The sequence below is a fragment of the Taudactylus pleione genome, unplaced genomic scaffold, assembly GCF_031769625.1.
Source record: "Taudactylus pleione unplaced genomic scaffold, aTauple2 ptg000067l, whole genome shotgun sequence".
Classification (NCBI taxonomy): Eukaryota; Metazoa; Chordata; class Amphibia; order Anura; family Myobatrachidae; genus Taudactylus; species Taudactylus pleione.
Genome location: NW_028284469.1, coordinates 782,182 through 807,028, shown reverse-complemented (window position 1 = coordinate 807,028; position 24,847 = coordinate 782,182). Strand labels below are relative to the sequence as shown.

General features: G+C 39.9%; 1 protein-coding gene across 2 annotated transcripts in view; it reads left to right on the top strand.

The window, feature by feature from the left end:
- The window catches only part of COL3A1 (collagen type III alpha 1 chain), a 116,464-nt gene that overhangs the window by 52,045 nt on the left and 39,572 nt on the right, over nucleotides 1-24,847 (top strand). For both annotated transcript variants that reach the window (XM_088466946.1, XM_088466945.1), the window contains 10 exons: nucleotides 5,018-5,077; nucleotides 11,222-11,275; nucleotides 11,731-11,784; nucleotides 16,737-16,790; nucleotides 17,154-17,207; nucleotides 18,847-18,900; nucleotides 19,332-19,376; nucleotides 20,705-20,758; nucleotides 23,699-23,743; nucleotides 24,018-24,071. In XM_088466946.1, the coding sequence (XP_088323072.1) occupies nucleotides 5,018-5,077; nucleotides 11,222-11,275; nucleotides 11,731-11,784; nucleotides 16,737-16,790; nucleotides 17,154-17,207; nucleotides 18,847-18,900; nucleotides 19,332-19,376; nucleotides 20,705-20,758; nucleotides 23,699-23,743; nucleotides 24,018-24,071 (528 nt within the window). The remainder of the gene's footprint in view (nucleotides 1-5,017; nucleotides 5,078-11,221; nucleotides 11,276-11,730; nucleotides 11,785-16,736; nucleotides 16,791-17,153; nucleotides 17,208-18,846; nucleotides 18,901-19,331; nucleotides 19,377-20,704; nucleotides 20,759-23,698; nucleotides 23,744-24,017; nucleotides 24,072-24,847) is intronic.

Genomic DNA, 24,847 nt, shown 5'->3' with positions numbered 1-24,847 from the left:
TATAGTAGTATACAGGAGTTGTTGTAGTATACAGACATCAGTATAGTAGTATACAGGAGTTGTTGTTGTATACATACATCAGTATAGTAGATTACTGGAGTTGTTGCAGTATAAAGACATCAGTATAGTAGTATACAGGAGTTGTTGTAGAATACAGACATCAGTATAGTAGTATACAGGAGTTGTTGTAGTATACAGACATCAGTATAGTAGTATACAGGAGTTGTTGTTGTATACATACATCAGTATAGTAGATTACTGGAGTTGTTGCAGTATAAAAACATCAGTATAGTAGTATACAGGAGTTGTTGTAGTATGCAGACATCAGTATAGTAGCATACAGGAGTTGTTGTAGTATACAGACATCAGTATAGTAGTATACAGGAGTTGTAGTATACAGACATCAGTATAGTAGTATACAGGAGTTGTTGTAGTATACAGACATCAGTATTGTAGTATACAGGAGTTGTTGTAGTATGCAGACATCAGTATAGTAGTCTACAGGAGTTGTAGTATACAGACATCAGTATAGTAGTATACAGGAGTTGTTGTAGTATACAGACATCCGTATAGTAGAATACAGAAGTTGTTGTAGTATACAGACATCAGTATAGTAGTATACAAGAGTTGTTGTAGTATACAGACATCAGTATAGTAGTATACAGGAGTTGTTGTAGTATACAGACATTAGTATAGTAGTATACAGGAGTTGTTGTAGTATACAGACATCAGTATAGTAGTATACAGGAGTTGTTGTAGTATACATACATAAGTATGATAGTATACAGGAGTTGTTGTAGTATACAGACATCAGTATAGTAGTATACAGGAGTTGTTGTAGTATGCAGACATCATTATAGTAGTATACAAGAGTTGTTGTAGTATACAGACATCATTATAGTAGTATACAGGAGTTGTTGTAGTATACATACATCAGTATAGTAGTATACAAGAGTTGTTGTAGTATACAGACATCAGTATAGTAGTATACAGGAGTTGTTGTAGTATACAGACATCAGTATAGTAGTATACAGGAGTTATTGTAGTATACATACATCAGTATAGCAGTATACAGGAGTTGTTGTAGTATACAGACATCAGTATAGTAGTATACAGGAGTTGTTGCAGTATACAGCCATCATTATAATAGTATACAGGAGTTGTTGTAGTATACATACATCAGTATAGTAGTATACAGGAGTATTTGTAGTATACATACATCAGTAAAGTAGCATACAGGAGTTGTTGTAGTATACAGACATCAGTATAGTAGTATACAGGAGTTGTAGTATACAGATATCAGTATAGTAGTATACAGGAGTTGTTGTAGTATACACACTTCAGTATAGTAGTATACTGGAGTTGTTGTAGTATACATACATCAGTATAGTAGTATACAGTAGTTGTAGTATACATACATCAGTATAGTAGTACACAGGAGTTGTTGTAGTATACACACTTCAGTATAGTAGTATACAGGAGTTGTTGTAGTATACATACATCAGTATAGTAGTATACAGGAGTTGTAGTATACATACATCAGTATAGTAGTATACAGGAGTTGTTTTATACAGACATCAGTATTGTAGTATACAGGAGTTGTTGTAGTATACAGACATCAGTATAGTAGTATACAGGAGTTGTTGTAGTATGCATACATCAGTATAGTAGTATACAGGAGTTGTAGTATACATACATCAGTATAGTAGTATACAGGAGTAGTTGTAGTATACAGACATCAGTATAGTAGTATACAGGAGTTGTAGTATACATACATCAGTATAGTAGTATACTGGAGTTGTAGTATACAGACATCAGTATAGTAGTATACAGGAGTTGTTGTAGTATGCATACATCAGTATAGTAGTATACAGGAGTTGTAGTATACATACATCAGTATAGTAGTATACAGGAGTAGTTGTAGTATACAGACATCAGTATAGTAGTATACAGGAGTTGTAGTATACATACATCAGTATAGTAGTATACAGGAGTTGTAGTATACAGACATCAGTATAGTAGTATACAGGAGTTGTTGTAGTATACAGACATCAGTTTAGTAGTATACAGGAGTTGTAGTATACAGATATCAGTATAGTAGAATACAGGAGTTTTTGTAGTATACAGACATCAGTATAGTAGAATACAGGAGTTGTTGTAGTATACAGATATCAGTATAGTAGTATACAGGAGTTGTTGTAGTATACAGACATCAGTATAGTAGTATACAGGAGTTGTTGTAGTATACATACATCAGTATAGTAGTATACAGGAGTTATTGTAGTATACATACATCAGTATAGTAGTATGGAGGAGTTATTGTAGTATGCATACATCAGTATAGTAGTATACAGGAGATGTTGTAGTATGCAGACATCAGTATAGTAGTATACAGGAGTTGTTGTAATATACAGACATCAGTATAGTAGTATACAGGAGATGTTGTAGTATACAGACATCAGTATAGTAGTATACAGGAGTTGTTGTAGTATACAGATATCAGTATAGTAGTATACAGGAGATGTCGTATGCAGACATCAGTATAGTAGTATACAGGAGTTGTAGTATACTTACATCAGTATAGTAGTATACAGTTGTTGTTGTAGTATACAGATATCAGTATAGTAGTATACAGGAGTTGTAGTATACAAACATCAGTATATTAGTACAGAGGAGTTATTGTAGTATACAGACATCAATATAGTAGTATACAGGAGATGTTGTAGTATGCAGACATCACTATAGTAGTATACAGGAGTTGTTGTAGTATGCAGACATCAGTATAGTAGTATACAGGAGTTGTAGTATACAGACATCAGTATAGTAGTATACAGGAGTTGTTGTAGTATACATACATCAGTATAGTAGTATACAGGAGTTGTTGTAGTATGCAGACATCAGTATAGTAGTATACAGGAGTTGTAGTATACAGACATCAGTATAGTAGTATACAGGAGTTGTAGTATACAGACATCAGTATAGTAGTATACAGGAGTTGTAGTATACAGACATCAATATAGTAGTATACAGGAGTTGTTGTAGTATACAGATATCAGTATAGTAGTATACAGGAGATGTTGTAGTATACAGACATCAGTATAGTAGTATACAGGAGTTGTTGTAGTATACAGACATCAGTATAGTAGTATACAGGAGATGTTGTAGTATGCAGACATCAGTATAGTAGTATACAGGAGTTGTAGTATACATGCATCAGTATAGTAGTATACAGGAGTTGTTGTAGTATACAGATATCAGTATAGTAGTATACAGGAGATGTTGTAGTATGCAGACATCAGTATAGTAATATACAGGAGTTGTTGTAGTTTGCAGACATCAGTATAGTAGTATACAGGAGTTGTAGTATACATACATCAGTATAGTAGTATACAGAAGTTGTTGTAGTATACATACATCAGTATAGTAGTATACAGGAGTTGTTGTAGTATGCAGACATCAGTATAGTAGTATACAGGAGTTGTAGTATACAGACATCAGTATAGTAGTATACAGGAGTTGTTGTAGTATACATACATCAGTATAGTAGTATACAGGAGTTGTTGTAGTATACATACATCAGTATAGTAGTATACAGGAGTTGTTGTAGTATGCAGACATCAGTATAGTAGTATACAGGAGTTGTAGTATACAGACATCAGTATAGTAGTATACAGGAGTTGTTGTAGTATACAGACATCAATATAGTAGTATACAGGAGTTGTTGTAGTATACAGACATCAGTATAGTAGTATACAGGAGTTGTTGTAGTATACAGACATCAATATAGTAGTATACAGGAGTTGTTGTAGTATACAGACATCAGTATAGTAGTATACAGGAGTTGTTGTAGTATACAGACATCAGTATATTAGTACAGAGGAGTTATTGTAGTATACATACATAAGTATGGTAGTATACAGGAGTTGTAGTATACAGACATCAGTATAGTAGTATACAGGAGTTGTAGTATACAGACATCTGTATAGTAGTATACAGGAGTTGTAGTATACAGACATCAGTATAGTAGTATACAGGAGTTGCAGTATACAGACATCAGTATAGTAGTATACAGGAGTTGTAGTATACATACATCAGTATAGTAGTATACAGGAGTTGTTGTAGTATACAGACATCAGTATAGTAGTATACAGGAGTTCTAGTATACAGACATCAGTATAGTAGTATACAGGAGTTGTAGTATACATACATCAGTATAGTAGTATACAGGAGTTGTTGTAGTATACAGACATCAGTATAGTAGTATACAGGAGTTATTGTAGTATACATACATCAGTATAGTAGTATACAGGAGTTGTTGTAGTATACAGACATCAGTATAGTAGTATACAGGAGTTATTGTAGTATACATACATCAGTATAGTAGTATACAGGAGTTATTGTAGTATACATACATCAGTATAGTAGTATACAGGAGTTGTTGTAGTATACAGACATCAGTATAGTAGTATACAGGAGTTGTTGTAGTATACAGACATCAGTATAGTAGTATACAGGAGTTGTTGTAGTATACAGACATCAGTATAGTAGTATACAGTAGTTGTATACAGACATCAGTATAGTAGTATACAGGAGTTGTTGTAGTATACAGACATCAGTATAGTAGCATACAGGAGTTGTTGTAGTATACAGACATCAGTATAGTAGTATACAGGAGTTGTTGTAGTATACAGACATCAGTATAGTAGTATACAGTAGTTGTATACAGACATCAGCTGAGATTGATCTTTAATGATTTGGTTACATTGCTCTTGTCAGATGAACGTTACATCATCGAGGTCTATGCTGGTGCAATTATGTGAAATTATGTTTTACATTTTCTATAAGTGTTTATATTTGTTTTATTATATGATGTATTCCTGCTTTCCCCTGTACGTTGTAACGCAGCAAAGCTGGAGACTGACCGTTATAAATGTGAGATGATTTTTTTTATTGCTCTTTAGCAGTGTATACAGATCACATTGACTGAATACAATATCCCTGTGCTCCTACCACCTAGGGACCTGGAGCTCCAGGACCTCAAGGACCACCTGGACCTGCTGGAGCAGCTGGCCACCCCGTAAGTATATATTTTCATTTCAAATTTATTTGTTTTTTTATAATTTTGTGCTATTTTTGGCATTAATAAAACATGTCTTCTATAGTCTGAACATAAACTGTAGCTTTCAGTGCATATAGACACCTTATAGGTAGCGGTGACAACAGTGACACCAGCGAAAAATGTACTAAACTATCCACTTAGTAGGTTAGCCTCCTTATATAACAGGAAAAAACATTTTTAAACTATATAAAATCAGTATACTGTACTTTCTGCATCTGTATACATCATTGTATGACACATGCGCTTATATGAGAACATTCTTGTTAATGTGGGTCACTATGGCCTTTTTATCCTCTTTAGTCTGGACAACAGGGCACTGAGACACCCTGGAACGTGGGTTTAGTGGGTGGTGACAGAAAACTTTTACCATTATGAAGTATTTTAGCTACATTGTATAGTCACTGTGGCTGCCTTGTTTTAAAACATATGGATACATTGAGATGGTGATTATTACTAAGGGCACTATTCATTATGTAAATTATCTGGGTCCAATTATTAACATTCCAACTCGACGCGAGCTCCGAAGCAATTCATCATTGCTCCGACGTGGAGACAGCTGATCCGAAAATCAGCTGTCACCCCAAGTCTTTTCATTGCTCTGAAAACTAGTGGGCCTGCGTGATATACAGGTCACGCATGCGCACAAAAGCCCGGCGTCCAGCAAAAGGAGCCGGACAGGGGCGGAGGGATCCAAAAAGATGCCTCTTCACAACCCAGGACTTCTTCCCAAAGTGAAGGAGCGGGTTGCGGGAGCAGACGCCATCTGAAGAACGCAGGGGCGTTTCTAGAGAGGAGGGGGCCCGTATGCAGTCTCCGACATGGGCCCTCTTCTCTCTGTCCGGCGGCCGGCAGCGCACTGAGTTGTGCTCGGCCAGCACCGGAGTTACAGACTCTGGGCACTAGAGGGCGCCCAGAGTCTATAGAAAATGTGCTGGTCACTGGGAAAAAGGCCACGGCGGCCATTTTCCCTGTACTGTGCATGCGCAAATGACGGGAAAATGGCCGCAGCGGCCATTTTCCAGTTGTTTTTGCAGCGCCGGACCCCGCGCCGACTTGGGAATCCGGAGAGGTAAGTAAGACTATGGGTGCAAGGTGTGCGGTGCAGGGCCCCCCTGGACCCAGGGGCCGGTGTTCCCCGCACACCCTGCACCCATTATAGATAAGCCTCTGGAAGAACACCATTCCGGAAGAGAAAGGTAAGCAAGAGATACAGTATCTGTGATACTAATGTATGAGGACAGCGGGCCATTCCAGGAGAGACAGGTAAGTAGGAGATATATCTGTGATACTAGTGTATGGGGACAGCGGGCCATTCCGGGAGAGAAAGGTAAGCAGGAGCTATCTGTGATACTAGTGTATGAGGACAGCGGGCTATTCCGGGAGAGACAGGTAAGTAGGAGATATCTGTGATACTAGTGTATGGGGATAGCGGGCCATTCCGGGAGAGAAAGGTAAGCAGGAGATATCTGTGATACTAGTGTATGGGGACAGTGGGCTATTCCGGAAGAGAAAGGTAAGTAGGAGATATCTGTGATACTAGTGTATGGGGACAGTGGGCCATAACGGGAGAGAAAGGTAAGCAGGAGATATCTGTGATACTAGTGTATGGGGACATCGGGCCATTCCGGGAGAGTAAGGTAAGCAGGAGATATCTGTGATATTAGTGTATGGGGACAGCGGCCATTCCGGGAGAGAAAGGTAAGCAGGAGATATCTGTGATTCTAGTGTATGGGGACATCGGGACATTCTGGGAGAGGACGGTAAGCAGGAGATATCTGTGATATTAGTGTATGGGGACATCTGGCCATTCCGGTAGAGGAAGGTAAGCAGAAGATATCTGTGATATCTCCTGCATTACCTTTTTGATTAATGGCTTGAAAACTTAGGCCCTCATTCAGAGCCGTACGGTCTGAGCAGAGCGCACGCTCTGAATGAGGGCCGCCCTCCATAATTATGGAGCGTCCTCCTGGACGCTCGTATAGCTGTGGGTCACCACCCACAGCCTATACGAGCGTGTAGGATGGTGGTCGCGATGGTCTTGACCATCGCGACCATCGCCACTGCGAGCCGGAGCCTGCGGTTGAGTTTTCCAACAGCAAGGCCCGGAGTGATTTTGACTCTATCAGAGCCAAAATCACTCCCACTGACATCACTAGTGATGTCAGTGGGCCGGCTTCTGACGGTAGGCGTTCCCTTGGGAACGCCCCCGTCAGGGAGGCACGCCCCCGGCACGCCCACCAAAGGGGGCGTGCTGTCAATCAACATCGACAGCACGCCCCCTTTGATCAGACACAATGAGCGAAGGAAAGTCCTTCGCTCATCGCGTCTGGCGCATGCGCACGACGGAGCTCCCGCCGCCGTGCGCATGCGCAGTGCACAACATCGACCCACTTGCGAGCGGACAACCGCTTGCGAGTGGGTCTGAATCAGGCCCTTAATTTCTTCAAAAGAAGGTCTAACTGTACGGATGGAGGGAAGGGAACAGTGCACCTAAATATGCGTACAACACTGCAAAAGAACGAATACTGTAGGCGAATTGTGTTCTGTGCATGCAATGTGGGAGCAATTATGGACAATTTACACTCATCTCTGTATCGGGCCTTTTTGTCTCTATCAAAGAACCTCAACACGTTGGCAATAACACCACCTGACCTGCAGCCCTCTCGCGTGGTGATCACACTTTCAGATATGGATATAATCTAAGAGGGGGAGTTGGGCTCCTCCTCCTTTCCCCTCTCTGCACATTCAGAATTTGCCTGTTTACTTTATCATTGAAGTATATACTGCACAGACCTTCTTTAATATTGCCGTCACCTATCTTGACCCTTCAGTAGATGCCTTCATGAATTCCTTGCATATTTCTCTAGCTGGCTCCCTCATTTCTTATCCTCTGTTGTCCCTGCCATCATCCGGGGTGATTTCATCCTCCCAGCTGATTATCCAGATGCTCATTTCTGTTTACTGACTTTTGCACTCATCGTGATACCCGTCAACTCGATATTGTGCTTTGTCGTCTTTTGTTTAGTTTCTCTCTCCATTGAAAAACATAACAATAAATTGTCCAAGTGTTCTGTCTAGGTCACAGGTTTGACTCAGAATTGTTCTTTATTCCTCACATGCAATCTGTATCAAACTCCTGTTACGTACCTCTAAGATATACAGGGCCAGCTCTAGGGGTGTTCGACCTAAACGGCACACAGGGGCGCTGCCCATATAGGGGGCGCACCCCTCCCCAACATCCCGATTTCAGCGGGACATTACTGTCCCGCTGTTCCACCTGTGGGCCGAAGTGGAGGTTGGAAACCCCCCTGCCGCAGCTGTGCGGCGGTGCTGGACCCCGTGGACTTTGAATCCATTAAGTGATGGGAGAGGGCTGGGGGAAGCCCAGCTAGTGAGGCTCCCCCCAGCCTGACGTTATTTGGAGGTGGAAACGCCTCAAAATAACGTCACATAGGGGGCGTGGCCTATGGTAATTAGGTCACGCCACCATTTTCGGCCGCACACGCGGCTAAGCCGTGCGTGAAAATAGGGCGCTCTGGAGGGGGCCGGCACAGGGTGCTCCGATCCCTGGAGCCAGCCCTGAAGATATATTTCCAGACTACATATCTATCTGTACTGGTTGCCTGTACAGTCTTACATGATATATTGTGATTGTTCCTACAAACATACAAAGCCATTCACAGAAATGCACCAACATCATTTTCCTTGTCTCAAAATATTTCACAACTCGTCCACCTCACCCTGTCCAAGATCTGCTCCTCTCACTCACATTCATCACGTGCTCCCATTGCTGATTATGGGATTTTCATCTGTTTCTATCCAACATACAGCATTCCCTTGTACAACAAGACTTTCCACGCGCCTCCCAACTTTCTATCCCTTCCCTAAAGTTATTTGTGCAAACATATCTAATATCCAAACCCCCAGCCCTTAACCTCCACAGCTATTATACCAAATTACCACCCCGCTATATATAATTTTGCCGAAACATTTAGTCTCTGTCTAGAATCAAACCGCCTACAGGAACTAAAACAAACCTTGCTGATACTTTCCCATTAAGTACATATCCCTATTGAAATCTAGCATCAAGAATATACAATATGTGGCCCTCAACCTCATGTACCAAACTGCTACTCCATAGATTGTGAGCTCTTCAGCAGGTTGCGTTTCTGTCTATGTCTCTTCATTAGACAGGTGCGCTTATCAACCACTCAGCCAGCATAAATGCTTAATCAATCTGGCAGCTCCACCAGCAAGGTCTGCTACCTGCTAAAAAGACACAATCCAATCGCATGTCTATATGTCAGATGACTATAACAGTGTTTGAGTATTAGCGATCTTAAACTTCTGATACAACTTTGCTGCTGAGCTTTGAGCGAACTATTGCACCAATTCTAATTTTTACTGTATAGTGGTGTTATTAATATTTTTTTATATTTTGTATTGTGTTCATTGCTTCAAACAAGCGCTCCATCTATTTGAATTGTATGTATATATATATATTCTCACTTGGCGGCACTAAACAGAACCCACGCAGCAATGTGGTTTGCCAATGTTTCAATGTCCAGTATAACATTTTATGTTGCTGCCTGGTTTCTCTTTATTGCATTGATTGTGACATACTGTACCTGCCCCATTTGTGGTCGTTTGGCTGGAGGGCACCTGCAATTACAGGAATAAGCAGAGCAGAGTTTCTTGGTATTATAAAGAAATGATGATGATGATGGTGGTGGTGGTGGTGATGATGTTAATGATAATAAAAAATATTATAATGGTTTTGTCATTGACTTTAATTTATGGGAATATCAGTGACAATAGTGATTCTATTACGAGACCAAAGAAGGAAACTAAATGGGATTTGTATCAAACCTTGGAGAGAGATAAAGTTCCAACCACTCAGCTTCTAACTGTCATTTTTTCAAACAGAACCTGTAACATGGCAGTCAGATGCTGATTGGTTGGCACTTTTCTTCTCTCCATTTTATCTCTCTCCAAGCTTTGATAAAACTCCCACTAAGGGCCGTATTCAATTAGTTTTGCACCCGTGATACTTTTTTCGCATGCCGCACTTTTCACCGACTTCATGTATTTTAGCCGTGGAAACTTATCGTGCGCACTCCAGCTGTTCACCATATTTAATTCCAAAGGATGCGAAAACGCTTCCCGGCGAAACACAAATAGGCGAAAAGTGTTGGCAGAATTGGGGAAATCAGCCTGACACCCCCCAAAAAATGCACTAACATTGGGGATCAATGCAGATGTCCCCGATTAGCCCTCCCGGAGCTATTTGGGGTACTTAAGTGCTATCAATTGCTCCAAAATAGCGGCTTTGCACAAGAGGTGAAGAATAGCATTAAGCTGTTTTTTTGGATGAAAATAAGTAGTCCTTGAAAATGGGTGCAAGCATAGTTAAAAATCACAAAAGTCAGGTTTTAAGTGCTGCAAAAAATGCACCTTCAGCAAACACCTGCAATAAAAAAAAACACCTCCTCCATACTTATAGACCCCCCAAAAATCTATTTTGCTAGTTTTTGCGTTTGTACCCCAACTTTGTACTTTTTCACCCCCATTGTCAAAGTGTTTTTCTTGGGGTGTTCCTCTTTTTTTATTTGAATTTTTTTGACGCAGTTATCCTTTGGGGGGTCTGTCCAAAGGGTGCAGAGTGGTTTCCGCACCTTTTCACCCCAAAATCTTAATTCTGCACTTTTTTCTGCCAGGTATTTATAGGCGAAACATTTTCGTCTATTACATTGCCTTGACTTTCTGCGTACGCAAAAAGTCCTTGCAATTGAATACGGCGAATAGTTTCCGACGGGCGAAAAGACGCAATTGGCGATACTTTTTCGCCCATCACGGTTTTTCGCACCTAATTGAATATGCCCCACAGTGCCCAATAAAATGTTGCATTTAGCCCAATGCCTTTAGATAAAGCCAGCAGCTGTCCGTGGTCCCTACAGTGCTCATGTACTGACAGCACGACGGCAGATTACACCAAACAACAGTTTGTAGAAGATGCATGTTCTCTGAATTTTATTCCTCTGTCTTATTTTCTTGCCTTTATTATAATATTTACTTTAAATCTAATTTGATTTTTGCCTATAGGGAAGTCCAGGTTATCAAGGATCCCCTGGTGAATCTGGACAGCCTGGATCTCCTGTAAGTACCTGTATTTATACACCTGAATGTAACAGAGGCGTTCATTGGCCTTATTTATCAACGAGTGATAACTGATTATTTTTGAATTATATGTACATTTCCTTTTGGTATTGTCTAATTCCTTTCATCTTTAGTTACTGTAACTACCCCTATCACACTGCATTTGTGTTCTCCTTCATGCATACATAAGGCAAGAACATAGAACTTCTGTGTAAATATGTTCCGGTGGCCCCTCCTAAATATGTTCCGGTGGCCCCTCCAAGCTCAGTCCAACACTTGTGTATTGTTTTTGTTGCACTAAAGAGGGATGTAATTACTTTTACGGGTTGAATAATAAATGTTGTGTCCAAGCCTCTCTTCATTTTCAGTATCAAAACATATACAGATTAAACAGTTTAATTTTGCCGGACTATCGCTTTGTATTCATTATTGTTATACATTGTCTTTATTTGTAGGGACCTTCAGGCCCACCAGGACCATTAGGCCCTGCCGGTCTGCCTGGAAAAGACGTAAGTACATTTCCCTAGCATCTGTTAGGGTATTCACTATTCACTATTCAGCTGTTTATAAATGTAACACATAAAGCTGTAACAACAAGCAGTATGCACAACGGCACTACATAATGTTTGTTGAGTATAGATAAGGCAGAACCACTTTTAGATCATTCGGGAAGTATCTTCTCTGTTATTTACATAAATAAAGTAATTCACAGTTTTATTTAAAGGAGTCATTCCGAATAGGTCCAAGTTAGCTTGGACGAGCCGTTTTCAAGGCAAACTCTCACTGCGAATTGCAGTTTCAATCCAATTCCAAACTTGCTTTGCTTTTCCAGAGGAAAGTTGTGTGTTTTATGTGCGTACTTCCCTAACAGGTAGGGAAAAATTTTATTGAAAGGTAAAAATGTCAGGAATTGCTTCAGGACCTCTTTCCCCTAATGACTAATTAAGCACTTATTAGTTTTTAAATAACTTAATTTGGCCAATAATTACATGTCATTTTTGGGTATAAAAAAATGGCCTAAAATTACTCCCAAATCAACTTTTTTTGTTAGTTAGGCACCCCAAATTTATTAAAAGTATTTATTTAATTGAAAAATAAATGTTTTTTTTATCATTTATTGTCATATTTTTTATTCAATTTAAAGTCACCTCAAATGACCCCAAAAGCACAGTTTTAATAATTTTTTTAATTTTTTTGTATTATTCGTTTGTATTTAATTGAAAAAAAGTTTCCTTTTTATTATTTTCTTCTGTTTTTAAACATGCAAAAATCAGCCATTTGACACCTTTTAAAAAAAACTCCAATACTTTCCTTAAGGCAACTAACAGCCTTCTATATGGTCCTGCTATCTCATTTGCCACTTTTTGGGGGTACAGATTGGCTTCCCCACTTTTTCATGCCCTTTACCCAGGTCCCATTTTGATGTGAGTAACATGCTGTAAATTTGCATTTGTAATTGGATTGAGCGCTTCTCGGGAGGGCGCATTTGCAGGTTTCTCAAAACAAACTCGCATTTGCAAACTCTCACCTAACTGGATCGAGCCCATTGGGTCAATTTACTGTACAAGCAAACTCCCTACAATCTGCATATTATGTGTACAGTATATTCTTACCCTTCTTTTCCTATATTGGTAACACCCTCCAGCTGTATTGTGTAATAGGGTGTGGTACAAAAAGCGTAAATGTCGACATAGCGTTTTTAGGTGATTATATCTCTAACCCTAACCAAACCACAGCCTAACACAAGCCCTATTCCTAACCTAAAACCTAACCCTAACCGCAGCCTAACACTAACCCTATCCCTAACCTAAAACCTAACCCTAACCACAGCCTAAAACTAACCCTATCCCTAAACTAAAACCTAACCCTAACCTAACACTAACTCTATCCCTAACCTAAAAGTTAACCCTAACCGCAGCCTAACACTAACACTATCCAACCGTAATCCTAACCGCAGCCTAATATTAACCCTAAAAACAGGCTTATATTAACCCAAATAGTAGCCTAAATCTAACCCTATTTCTAACCCTAACCGCAGTCTAATCCTAACTCTAACTGCAGTCTAATACTGTCCCTAACTGCAGCCTAATACTAACCCTTACCACAGCCAAATACTCACTCTAATTGCAGCCTAATATTGTCCCTAACTGCAGCCTAATACTAACCCTAACCGCATCCTAACCCCAAACCTAAAGACAGACTAACCCTAACAGAAGCCTAATACTAACAATAACTGCAGCCTAACCCTAACAGCAGCCTAATACTAACTCTAACTACTACAGCCTAAACCTAACAGCAGCCTAATACTAACTCTAACTGCAGCCTACCCCTAACAGCAGCCTAATACTTACTCTAACTGCAGCCTAACCCTAACAGCAGCCTACTAACTCTAACTACTACAGCCTAACCCTTACAGCAGCCTAATACTAACTCTAACTGCAGCCTAACCCTAACAGCAGCCTAATACTAACTCTAACTGCAGCCTAACCCTAACAGCAGCCTAATACTAACTCTAACTACTATAGCCTAACCCTTACAGCAGCCTAATACTAACTCTAACTGCAGCCTAACCCTAACAGCAGCCTAATACTAACTCTAACTGCAGCCTAACCCTAACAGCAGCCTAATACTAACTCTAACTACTACAGCCTAACCCTTACAGCAGCCTAATACCAACACTAACTGCAGCCTACCCCTAACAGCAGCCTAATACCAACACTAACTGCAGCCTAACCCTAACAGCAGCCTAATACTAACTCTAACTGCAGCCTAACCCTAACAGCAGCCTAATACTAACCCTAACTGCAGCCTAACCCTAACAGCAGCCTAATACTAACTCTAACTGCAGCCTAACCCTAACAGCAGCCTAATACTAACGCTAACTACTACAGCCTAACCCTAACAGAAGCCTAATACCAACACTAACTGCAGCCTAACCCTAACAGCAGCCTAATACTAACTCTAACTGCAGCCTAACCCTAACAGCAGCCTAATACTGACTCTAACTACTACAGCCTAACCCTAACAGCAGCTCAATACTAACACTAACTGTAGCCTAACCCTAACAGCAGCCTAATACTAACTCTAACTGCAGCCTAACCCTAACAGCAGCCTAATACTGACTCTAACTACTACAGCCTAACCCTAACAGCAGCTCAATACTAACACTAACTGTAGCCTAACCCTAACAGCAGCCTAATACTAACTCTAACTGCAGCCTAACCCTAACAGCAGCCTAATACTAACCCTAACTGCAGCCTAACCCTAACTCTAAACCTAACTGCAGCCTAACCCTGACCGCAGCCTAAAACTAACCATAACCGCAGCCTAATACTAAATCTAACTGTAGCCTAACCCATAACATAAAACAGAAACCTAACTCTAACCATAGCCTAATACTAGCCTTAACCGCAGCCTAACCCATACTGCAGCCTAACCCTAACACTAAAATTGACTGTCGTCAATCACAATGTCGACTTTATGGCCATGTCAACATTATGTCAATGTCAACATTGTGAATGTCAACAGTCGATTTTAGGGAGGCTGAGATTAGAGTTAGGCTGTGGTTGGGGTTATTGTTAGACTGCGATTAGGGTTATAGTAAGGCTGCAGTTAGAGTTAGGCTGTGGTTAGGGTTAGACTGTGGTTAGGGTTAGACTGAGGTTAGGGTTAGGCCGCGGTTAGGGTTTGGCTGCGGTTAGGGTTAGACTGAGTTTAGGGTTAGGCTGTGGTTATAGTAAATCTGCAGTCAGGGTTAGGCCGTGGTTAGGGTTAGGCCGTGGTTAGGGTTAGACTGAGGTTAGAGTTAGGCTGTGTTTAGGGTTAGGCTGCTCATAGGGTTAGCCTGTGGTTAGGGTTAGGCTGTGGTTAGGGTTAGGCTGCAGTTAGTATTAGGCTGTGGTTAGGGTTAGGCTGTGGTTAGTGTTAGGCTGCAGTTAGGGTTAGACTGTGGTTAGGGTTAGGCTGCAGGTAGGGTTAAGCTGCAGTTAAGGTTAGGCTGTGGTTAGGGTTAGGCTGTGGTTAGGGTTAGGCTGTGGTTACAGTTAGGCTGTGTTTAGGGTTAGGCTGTGGTTAGGGTTAGGCTACAGTTAAGGTTAGGGTTAGGCTGCGGATAGGATTAAGGCTACATTTACTTGAGAACTCGAAAGTTGGTATTCTGTCCATATCGACATTCAGACCATGCTGACATTCTGGTGTCGTCTTTCTGAATGTCGTCTTTCTAAATATCAAGATAATGACTGCATGCCATGTAATGTATTCAGCTGTGGTAGGACATTATATTTCCATGTGCCACAAAATGATACTCAACAAGAAATAACCTTCAGTTATGAGTTATTCTGGTAAAATGTAATGTCCCCATCCTGAAGCACCTATAGTTGGAATAGTGGGTGACCTGCTGTCATTAATGACTTAGCCCAGTAGATGGCAGTGTAGACTAGCAGTTCAGCTATTTATTTCAAGTTATTAGTCACATCTTGTAACAGTTTATTTTACATACAGTATGCAGGTTTCAATAAGTCATGAACAATGTGTTAGCGCAGTACAATCTTTCAAATAATGCAAAGATGAAGCTAAATAAAGACAAAAAAGAGAAAAGTTATACAGTGTCTCCTTGTATACATGTATCACATGTATGACACGCCTCTCAGATGTAGCAGTACACACCCATCACATCTATGACACGCCTCTCAGATGTAGCAGTACACACCCATCACATGTATGACACGCCTCTCAGATGTAGCAGTACACGCCTATCACATGTATGACACGCCTCTCAGATGTAGCAGTACACACCCATCACATGTATGACGCGCCTCTCAGATGTAGCAGTACACACCCATCACATGTATGACACGCCTCTCAGATGTAGCAGTACACGCCCATCACATGTATGACACGCCTCTCAGATGTAGCAGCACACGCCCATCACATGTATGAGACGCCTCTCAGATGTAGCAGTACGCACCCACTTTACCGCCGTGCTCATAGGTGTTACTTTCACAAACTCCCTGAAATGCTTTTTCAAAAGTAGGCAACTATGATGTAAATGAACCAGAAAATCCCTTTAGTGTGGTAGAAATAAACTGTAAAGTTGGACCTGAGTGCACTTACATATGTTCTAAGTCGTTTACAATTTCTTGCACGCACATGTGAACAACCTTTGTGCGTATACTGTGCTAAGCATGACTTTAGGGATGAGTTATGTCTGAAGTGTGAGCTGTGTAGGTGTGATCTCTGCCCCCCTATCTAAAGTTATTTGGTTCTGTGCCTATTTGCACAGGGACAAGTTTGCGATCTTAGCTGCACCTGTAACTCACTCCCCCCCCCCCCCCCCCCCTTATTAGCAAGGTTTTACAACTTACAATGACATTTTAGTCCTGGAAAATGAGATACAGGGACCAAGATTAACAGCACTTATTGATTTATCAATGCATAAAGATCTGTTTTTTTATTATTTTAGGGAGAATCTGGCCGTCCTGGCAGACCCGGTGAACGTGGAATGGTTGGTCCCCCTGTAAGTATGATACAGACAAGTGTAATCACTTCATAAAGTTATAAAACACAGGCACAAATAAAAGCGCAGATAGTGAAATTGATAAAAAGCGACCAGTGTGTTTTAGAATAAATAATTATATATATATATATATATATATACATATATATATATATATATATGTATATATAATATATATATAATTATGTGACTGTAATAAGTATGGATAAAAGTGCAAAGCGTAAAATAAAAGTAATGTTTTAAAAAACAAGCACGAATTAAAGGGCATTAAAAAAAAAGTAAAAAACAAAATACATATATTTATATATATACCATTATATTAATGGTACGTACACTCACTTTGATGGATGTGTTGTTTTATAGGGCAACAGAGGACCACCTGGAATGTCCGGTTTTCCTGGTATGAAAGGCCACAGAGTAAGTGCTGAGTTTTACGACATATGTTTTAAAATGTAATAAACTATAGTGAATGAACAAACCTTTTTATTATTATTATTATTATTGTTATTATTATTATTGTTATTATTATTATTATTATTTATCCATCATAGAGCATTGTGCATTTATACTATATAAAGTACAATTCTAACCTACAATACAATAGACTGTATGGGATTGCACTATGCTTCCTGCAGTAGTAATTACATGGCTGCACTAAAGGCTGATTCAGAGATTACGCTATGCTGATTTTTATACAGATTGAGCGATTGTTTGCCATTGCAATCGCGTCCCAGCCGCACTGCGCACTTGCAGCATTTGTTTTGCGATTACACCCACACAGAGGCAAACGCAGGAGCGTTTAAACGCTGTTTAAACGCGGTTACCTGGGCGTGCATATATTAGCTATTGCGATTCCCTATGCGGCATGAGAGCCCCCTGCATGTCAGGAGAGACGCTGTATTTGAGACAGGTCAGACTTGCCGCAAGGGCCGCATGGTGGCTCAATGCGCGTCAGTGTTACCGATGTTTATTCTGCGCGACGTTGGACGTAGATGAGAAGGCTCGGGTAAGCTTTGGAAACAGCATATTTTCTCAGCTACGATCCTTGTACAATTGCAGCTGCAATCGCATTACCATCGATCTCTAACTCAGGCCCTCAGTCACGTAAGACTCACTTAATGAAACCCAGTGACTAGCACATTGGAAGTCAAGCTTACTGACGTATTTTAGACAATGTTGTGCAAGGGTGTTGGTGGCGGTCTATGCTGAGTAGTACGTACGCAGAGATCTGTCCGGTTTCTTGCGAATTGCTTGTGCCACGTATAGGGCTGTATGCACGTGCGCACTCATAATAACGACGTCTATTTGAACAAGTGCGTGTACATGGGCGGTACAACCATGCAGAGACATGCAACGTAGCATACGGATGAACATCCACGTTCAGCTCCAGGGTTGCAGCCCACCAGCCTGACACAAGACGCCCACATTCCCTCAGTAACATACGTCATCTCCAGGAAGTGTCTTAAACAATCGGTAACATCGAGTAACATCGGACCCATACGCAGCACTTGTGGCTGACCATACCCTACCGCAAGCATTGCGAGTGCTGCTGTGTGTAATTCAGCCATGTGACGTTTACGCTGACGCTGCGTCTTAATTATGTACGCCCCTGAAATGGCGTTTAAACGCACAGACACGCCTGCGTTCGCACCACCACACCCCCATTACCATCAACCTCCCCCTGCCACCACCCACAAATGGCACGTCCGTCTATGTACTGGCTGCGATCGCTTCCCGATCGCAGCGACTGGTTCGCGCGCGCGCCCTGCATCTTAATACGTGTGTGCAGGCTGCAAACAACGGCTGGCTGCGTGCGAGCGCAGGCTTGCGACCGTGTCTGAATCGGCAGTTTAATCCTCAACAAAGTCAAAATGTTGATATTATCACAGTCATCATTTGTGCCCTATAATGTGCGATGGATAAAGTAATAGACAGCCTTGGTGGAATATGTTTTGGAGCAATGCATTTCTGTCGCATAGAATATGATGATACATGTCGAGTCTCCCATATTCAAATATTCAGAAATACGGAATAATAATAATTTTCCATTCTGTAGGGCTTCGATGGAAAAGATGGTGCAAAGGGAGACTCCGGGGGTCCTGGACTCAAGGTAATTACTATTTATCTGTGTTTACTTATATGCTTATATTTGGGGAGTAACAATGTATTGATGACATCATTCTAGCCAAGCAAGCAGTGATGTCATTTGTGTCATGTGACCGACTATAGTATTGTCTGATGGAATCTATAACTGACAGTGGAGGCAAAACACACCAGGACACGAAGACCATCTCATACTAGGACATTTGTTTGTGTCCAACTGAGACTAACGTTCCCTTATGTTATAATAAAAACATATTATTATCACCATAAACTGTATCAATTATATCAGTCTGTGGATTTGGGCTGCTATGTGGCCACAAGACTCCTCAGTGGTCCTTTGTGGCTTCATTATTCCAAATATATATTTATCCTGTGTTTGATGTGTAATTGACATTGGTGTATACTAATTTATTTATTCTTTATTGCCTTTTTTTTTAGGGAGAAACTGGCGCTTCTGGTGACAACGGTTTGCCCGGTGCTATGGTAATTCATTTTATTAAACTTTATTAGTAGGAAATATTTTGCCGTTCCGTTAGTCCGCTAGTCTAATCTACAAGTGGGGGAAAGTCTAGAATTATATTTATATCATAACTGACAGTACAACATGTTATTATTAGGGGGGTTGGGATCAAATTGTATTCTGTGGTGTATGATGCCATTAACAAGGACACGTTGGGCCAAATGTAATAGGGTGAGAGTTTAGCAGTAACATTCTCACATTGGTTGAGTTTTATCTTCAAAATGGGAAAACATCTGAAAGAGATTTTAAATCGTGAGAGTTTTCTAAGTCTAAAAAAACATGCAAGTTCGCTCAGGCCCTCATTCAGAGACGCTCGTAAGCGGCCGCTCGTTCGTTATGAGCGATGTTCGCACATCTGCGCATGCGTACGGATTGTAATACGCATGCGCGAACCAGTCAGTGCGGCCGAAAATCATTTGTTCGCTAAATAGCGAATGCCTGCTATTTTGAGTGACAGGAGGAGGCGTATGTGGGTGGTAACAGGGGAAGGTGCTTGAAAACGGGGAGTGGAATTCAGAACGCAGGCGTGCCTAAAGGTCAAAACGGGTGTTTTAAGGGAGTGCATAATTAATACAGCAGCATCATTGACCACGTCACTTGGTTGTTTTATAGTCAGAACTGCTCGTAAGATTGCGGTAGGAAAAACCAACCACAAGAATAGCGAGCAGTTCATACGCTGTTCGATGTCCTCGATTAATCTAATAAATAGCGGACATGACGTAGGATGCGAGCGGCCAGGGGGCGTTTTTTTCAAATTTACGACCGCAAGTTTTGTTCGCTCGTTCAGACATAGAGGCGTGAACAGACCGCAAAGAGCGAACGGTTAATTTGAATAGCCACCCCTTTTTTCTGAACGAGCGAGCGCAAATAGTGTCCGGCTCTGAATCAGGGCCTCTGTTACTTTGTTTATGGACTCTATTACATTGGCAAAGTTTAAAAAGTGTCAGAAACTCTCACCCTATTACATTTGGCCCATAATCTTTCTTTGTCCTGGCAGATTGTAATGTGATGATATAATGAAACTATCAGTAAATGGCCTTTCCATCTATGTGCATAGTACATGTATTGTATAATTGTTTTGTGTGATCTTTTCTCTAAATACATTTATATTATCAGTAAATGTACTGAAATGTTAATTTGTGGAGTATGGAGGGACATCGATATATTTAAGTTAAAAGCTTTAAAATATAATTGTTGAGCAATAAAAGACGCTTCTATAGCTTTGCTGTTTAGGGAAGACAGGAATAAAAAGACATTACTACAGTGTTTGACATCGAACCTTTCTTTTTAGGGTCCAAGAGGACCATCTGGCGAGCGAGGCCGCAATGGAAGCCCTGGCACTAATGTGAGTAACCTGTACTTGAACTGGTCCTTATTTACTTACCTAGTTAAATCCGATATTAACTAATACTATCAATATATGGGGGTACACTGAGTTTATTCATTATTGGGTTTTAAGTCAGGTAATTATAATTTTTATAAACAAGTGTACAGATGGAGCCCCCGTCTGTGATGTGTAACAGTTATGTGATGGCTAAGACCATCAGTTTATGGTTTGGGGGCCAGCCTCGCTACTGCGCAGTCAGCAGACCACGCATGTGCGAGCGGCCATTGCTGGGGAGGGACTTATGGATCCCTCTACTGGTCATTTTTGGGGGGTGTAGCCAATAAGCTACAAAGGCCAACACAATCTGAAAATGGGGTTAGCTACTGGGGCCAAGATCCAGAAGGCTTAGCAATCTCACAATGTAGCACCCCCATCGAAACATAAGGTGGCTACTATTGTGATGATCGGAAATGAGTGGACCACAGTAGATATCTGGGGGATGTTTACATTTTACCAGTATATACACAAGGTTTCACCTCCAAGCCTCTATAACTGTCCTGCCAATGTACCATGTGATTATGATGAAGTTCCATCCGCTATGTACTGCAATACGGAACCCTTGTGCCACAACATCAATAAAAGATATAACAACAATATGTATCAATCAATTTGTTTGCAGAAATAGACACAACATACAGTAGTAAAAATAGCATAATGATATACATGGCAAATGTCAGCACCTACCCAGCATATAAGATGTAGCAAATTCTCAGCATATCGTTCCCAAGAAATAAATACCTAGCATTTAATTTCCATTACAGTACCAGCAAATCCTAAATAACAAATGGAACCATTACAATTATCAGGACTAGACTTTCACAGCTTCAAAATGGCCAACATATCGGGTCCAGACAACGCCAATTCAACTCAGCACAAAAAAATATCTAAAACATCATTGATCAACATAAACTAAAAACCCATATTAATCATAGAATGTCCCCCCATGTGTCCGCTATACTCTACATCACTAGGTCCTCCATTGAGATAGTGATATATCCCATTGTTAGTTTTTTTTAATTGTGTTTATAAGGTTTTGAAGTTTGCACCCACAAAATACAATTAGCCATATAATTAGGAGACATGACGAGCGTACAGGAATTAACAAACAGCACTCCGATACACATGAAGTTATACGAAGAAAAAGAGGTTGGTAAATGTGGCAGACCAGACAAAAACAAAACATAGTAAATATAACACAAAACAAGCGGCTCAGTGGTAGTCAGGGCCTCAAACACAGCACAGTAGGAAGAAAGGAACAGTAAGAGGGAAACAAACAAAACTGGGGCAATTAGGCACAAAAAAATTAAAGCAGACAAGTAGTAACTCATATAATATTGGAAAATTATATATCCTAAAGCCCCATACGATATACTATTAGTGAAGCAGGTACCCGAAGACGCCATCGAGTCCCACCAGGAGAATAGTGGGCATTACTGTGATAAATGTGAGATATATTCCATTATTAATTTGTTGTAGAATCCCTGACTATAGTACTGAATTAGAACATACTGTACATCCCCCACAAACATACTTCATTGATATAAAAGGTTGCTTCACATAAACCATCAACTTTTCCTTGGGGGAGGGGTTATTTGTAAGGATGTAATTTTTTTTTTTTTAGATGAAAATTTGTTTACCCATGATTACGGCTTTAACACTAGCTGGTACAATTGAAACTATTATTTCTAACTCCTATAAGATTGGGATAAAATATCCCAGTACCCGAGTGTTCTCTGCAATATTTCATGTTGTACTTATAATATTAAATTACAACAATATTATTATTATTATTATTATAATAATAATAATTATTATTATTATTATTAGTAGTAGTAGTATTATTATATATTTTTGCATTCCTACCTAATTAACTTATTGTCTTTGTGGAGGATTCAGTTAGGGGTGATATACGGGTGATGCCCGTTGGATGTGTATGTAAGAATGTTACCAACAGCGGCCTTCATCATCCCTAAATTTCCCGTTTTTACCCCTGAATTGCGCCTTTTATTTTGCAGCCCAACCGGGATCTGTATTAAAATGTGTGTTGATAAGGATTCCATATGTACCTCCACACATATGCGCACTCCATTGCCAGCATCACTCTTAAGTTAATTGACCGCAATGCGCCCTAATGCACTATTTTTTTTATGTCTACATAAACAAAAATCAGAATATTAACAATTTCACTGTATTTATACGAAGCAAACATATTGATTTTTTATGTTAATTATTTATTTATTTATTTAGTTAATCACATTAACTTTATTATTATCAGATACAGGGAGCTGTATGCTCATAGTCTCAGAATATATTTGCCATGGCTGAAATGATAAAAAAAACATGGCCTATTGAGTAGATTGCTTACTTGTACTGTTTGCTCGCTAACATTGTTACCACTGTTTATATATATATATATATATATATATATACATACCAGATGTCAGGGCTATTAGTGGAGTGGTATTGCTTACAGATCACAAGGCACTATGGCCACAGAGCACCGCATAGCGCAAGCTAGGAGTGAATAAAAGCAAAATGAGGGTCAAATGAGCAGAACACTGAAAAGTAAAAAAAAATTAGCTAAAACTGCACTGACTATTCTTTTTTCCAAAGAAGCGTAAGTGGCCCATGTAAATGACCTATGTTCATTGTACTTAAATAGACACACATGCACAAAATAAATTCTGCTTTGTGAGTGATCCCCAATATCTAGAGGCTAGCCTAATAACAAGCAGTGCGCAGGCTGGTAAGACCACCACACATTTTTCTGAGTAACCCCGAAGGGAAGGATGAGACTACATTAGTTTATCTTGTGATGCTTCTTCCTGTGCCGTCATTCATCTACAGAACCTCATAGAGTAACATAAACTGTAAATTAATTTCTGGCATTTTTTTCAGGGTGCCCGCGGCAATGATGGAGCTCCCGGTGCTTCTGGTCAACCTGTAAGAACATTATTTTTTTTATTATTTATCTTAGTCTTGAGATCAGATTTTTATATCATATATAATTTAAGATAAAATATTTGAAAGTACCAATATGTTTCCAAGAAAGAAAACATGATCAATTAAGTTCTTGGTGAATTTTCTGCATTCTAAAAAAATTAATTTACAAAATGCATCATAACACGTCTTGATAAATAACTAGTATGGTTTATTTCTTATATAATAACCTATTTAATAATTTCTGGGTGCTTATCTTTTTTCTTCTGCCATGTAGGGCCCTCCAGGTTCCCCGGGAAGTGTAGGTTTCCCTGGTGGTCCAGGCCCCAAGGTACGTTTTTTTTTTTTTATCATGTACAAATTATGATTATAGAGTAACTTTCGTAAATGATGGTCAAATACATTTTCGAGTATCCCAAACTATGTTGAGAAAAAAAGATCCCAGATTCTCCATTGTTTGAGTTTTTTTACTCTACTGATTATAGAGCGGATTTCAATCAGAAAAGACTTTTGGACTCCTCTCTCTCCATTATCCTGCACATACATTCAGAATGTATATAGCACAGGAGTAGCGCAGTGCAACATTCTCAGTAATATGGTTACAGCTCCTTTTAGTCAGCAAATTGTGAGACTCCAAAACAGGGTCACAAAATTGTCAATTATAAAAGAAGTAAAAGACATTTTTGAAAAATACCACACAATTACCAACATTAATTGCACCATGCTCAATGCTCACTTCTAAATGGTAGTTAAGTCAAGGTAAAAAAAAAAATACAGCATTAAACCGAGAGTGACTTTATGAAGGCCAAACACTTTAACAGCAATAGAAGAACAGTTCTTAAGATCTGAAGCTATTGCTGAATTTTAGTTTCCTAGGAAAAAAATAAATATACAGTGTATATCTGTAATAATAAATCCTCAAAACCTATGAATATCACAAAAGGTTGATACCAGTCTAGGCTTACAGTAGCTTTAAAAAGATCTAATGAGTCATTTGACAGAAATATGATATCCAAACAAGGGGACTTGTTCCTCTTCAAATGGGTATTTGTTGCACCAGGGCCAGATTAAGGCTTGTGGGGGGCCCAGGGCAACTAAGTTGTGGGG